The sequence below is a fragment of the Antrostomus carolinensis genome, unplaced genomic scaffold, assembly GCF_000700745.2.
Source record: "Antrostomus carolinensis isolate BGI_N321 unplaced genomic scaffold, ASM70074v2 scaffold31745, whole genome shotgun sequence".
Classification (NCBI taxonomy): Eukaryota; Metazoa; Chordata; class Aves; order Caprimulgiformes; family Caprimulgidae; genus Antrostomus; species Antrostomus carolinensis.
The window spans coordinates 5,643-7,648 of NW_010314832.1; the positions used below are offsets into that span (position 1 = coordinate 5,643).

The window sequence follows — 2,006 nt, forward strand, 5'->3', positions numbered from 1 at the left end:
CTCCCTCCACTCAGTTTCCCGTTATATTAAATATAATGCTGGCTGAGGAATACTTCTGCTGAGGAACAGGACATTTCTGCTTACCCACAGGGTGCAAGATCAGGCAATAACAGGAGCAGGCAGCACTGCCTGCCCAGCCCCATCTGTCTGCCCATCTTCCCTCCCTGAGCCCCACCAGCTCCCGCAAGAAGCTCTAAATGTGATACCAGGCTGGAAAAATCGAGCATCCCTAGTTAGTTAGAGCATGCCGCGACCGCACCGCGCGCTGCCAGGGCCGGCAGCTGGTTGTCGTTAAACGCCGGGGAGTGAGGACATCCGCAAGTGTCATTAGCTGGGGATGGGGCGGATGGGGACAGGTCCCTCCCTGAGCCCCACCAGCTCCCGCAAGAAGCTCTAAATGTGATACCAGGCTGGAAAAATCGAGCATCCCTAGTTAGTTAGAGCATGCCGCGACCGCACCGCGCGCTGCCAGGGCCGGCAGCTGGTTGTCGTTAAACGCCGGGGAGTGAGGACATCCGCAAGTGTCATTAGCTGGGGATGGGGCGGATGGGGACAGGGACAGGTCTCGTGGCAGGGGCTCAACAGGGCTGTGAGCAGGGGCTGACTGAGAGCTGCTTGGTTTCGCTGCAGCTGGGCGAAGAGCCTCCCCTACCTGGAAGCTTCTATTTTAAATGCAAAGTAACATTTTATTTGGGGTTCCCGGGCCAAGTGGGGAGCCCACAGTGCCCTTTGCTTCAGAGTGCAGCGACCAGCCCCAGCAAGAGGAGGGGAAGGAGGGAGAGCCAGATTTTGTGCTGTGGCTTCACATGTGCATAACTAAAAAGCTGGAGTTGGCCAGCCTCTCTCCCTCCGTTGGACGAGGGCAGCTTAATCAGCCCTGGCTTTGCTGCTGCTGAACAGACGAGAGGTTTTGGGAGTCACAAGAGGTGAGAGCACAACCACTCCCCACCGCCGTCGCCCGTCCTGGGCGATGCTCCCCATCACGCATGTCTCCTCGGTGGTTCGCTGCCGCCCGCTGAGCAAACACTATGATCTTATTAAAGGGAAATGAAACGCAGCTCGGAAACCTGCATTTAAAGTCACACTGCTCTTTTGTGTGTTAATTTGACACTGGTGCATTTAAAAAATTAATGAGGCACTGCTTAAAAGCCAGCGGGAGCCTCTCCCAGCTTCCCCTCGGTGTGGGACAAGCTTGCTCTCAGCCTGCCTCTTTCCATGCACAAGTTGAACAACATTTTTCAGCGGGCAGGTAATGGGGCTGCTGGTGCGTACGCTGCGCAGCCTCCCCGGGGACAGCGCTGGCAGCAGCTCCTGCAACACACCCACATTGCTGCTAGAGCAGGACAGCCCAAACCCGGGGGGACTTCAGATCCTGGGTGAGCGATGCAGGATGGAGAACCAGCACGAGAAGGTCTCCTGGATCCCCAGATTCCCCCTATATCAGTTCTGCATCCCCACAATCTGGGCCAGCTTCAGCCCTTCATGAGGCAAACCCAGGCACAGCCCAAGAGCAAGGACTTGTCGCTGCCACCCCACTCGGTGCCCAGCTCCTCGCACAGCTGGTGCCCTGGGACAGTGGCAGCAATCAGCCCTGCCTTTCCGTTAGCCTCTTTCTTACACATTTCTCCAGCCTAATGAATGATTTCCCATGTGACATCTCCTTAAAATCCCTTCTGTAACCCAGACAGAAGCTCTACCCCACCCAGTCCATCTCACAAGCCCGTCTCCTTACAGGTAAAGAGGCCGGGTTCATTTGGTGCCCTCCACTGCTGGGAAACGCCTGGGGTCAAGCCCCAGCTCTCCTCCTTCCTCTGCTGCTCTCCAGCCATGTGTGAGCTGACGGATGAAGCACCTGTCCTTGTCCCTGAAGCTGCCATCCCCCAGGCTGCAGGCAGAGGATGGGCTGGTCCCCAGGACTTGACATCCCAGCACTCTGGGAGTCTTGTCCCCATCTCATCGTGGTCATTACCCTGCTCAGTATCACTCTGCATGGCCCCGTCACTCTT

The 2,006-nt window shown here is 57.0% G+C and overlaps 1 protein-coding gene across 1 annotated transcript in view; it reads right to left on the reverse strand.

Annotated features, from left to right (window-relative positions):
* Positions 1-981, reverse strand: part of LOC104524800 (protein Wnt-10a-like) — a gene marked incomplete at its 3' end in the record, with an annotated part of 6,617 nt that extends 5,636 nt beyond the window's left edge. The window contains exon 1 of the mRNA XM_010167786.2: positions 950-981. Within this exon, the coding sequence (XP_010166088.2) occupies positions 950-981 (32 nt within the window). The remainder of the gene's footprint in view (positions 1-949) is intronic.
* Between the last annotated feature and the right edge of the window lie 1,025 nt (positions 982-2,006).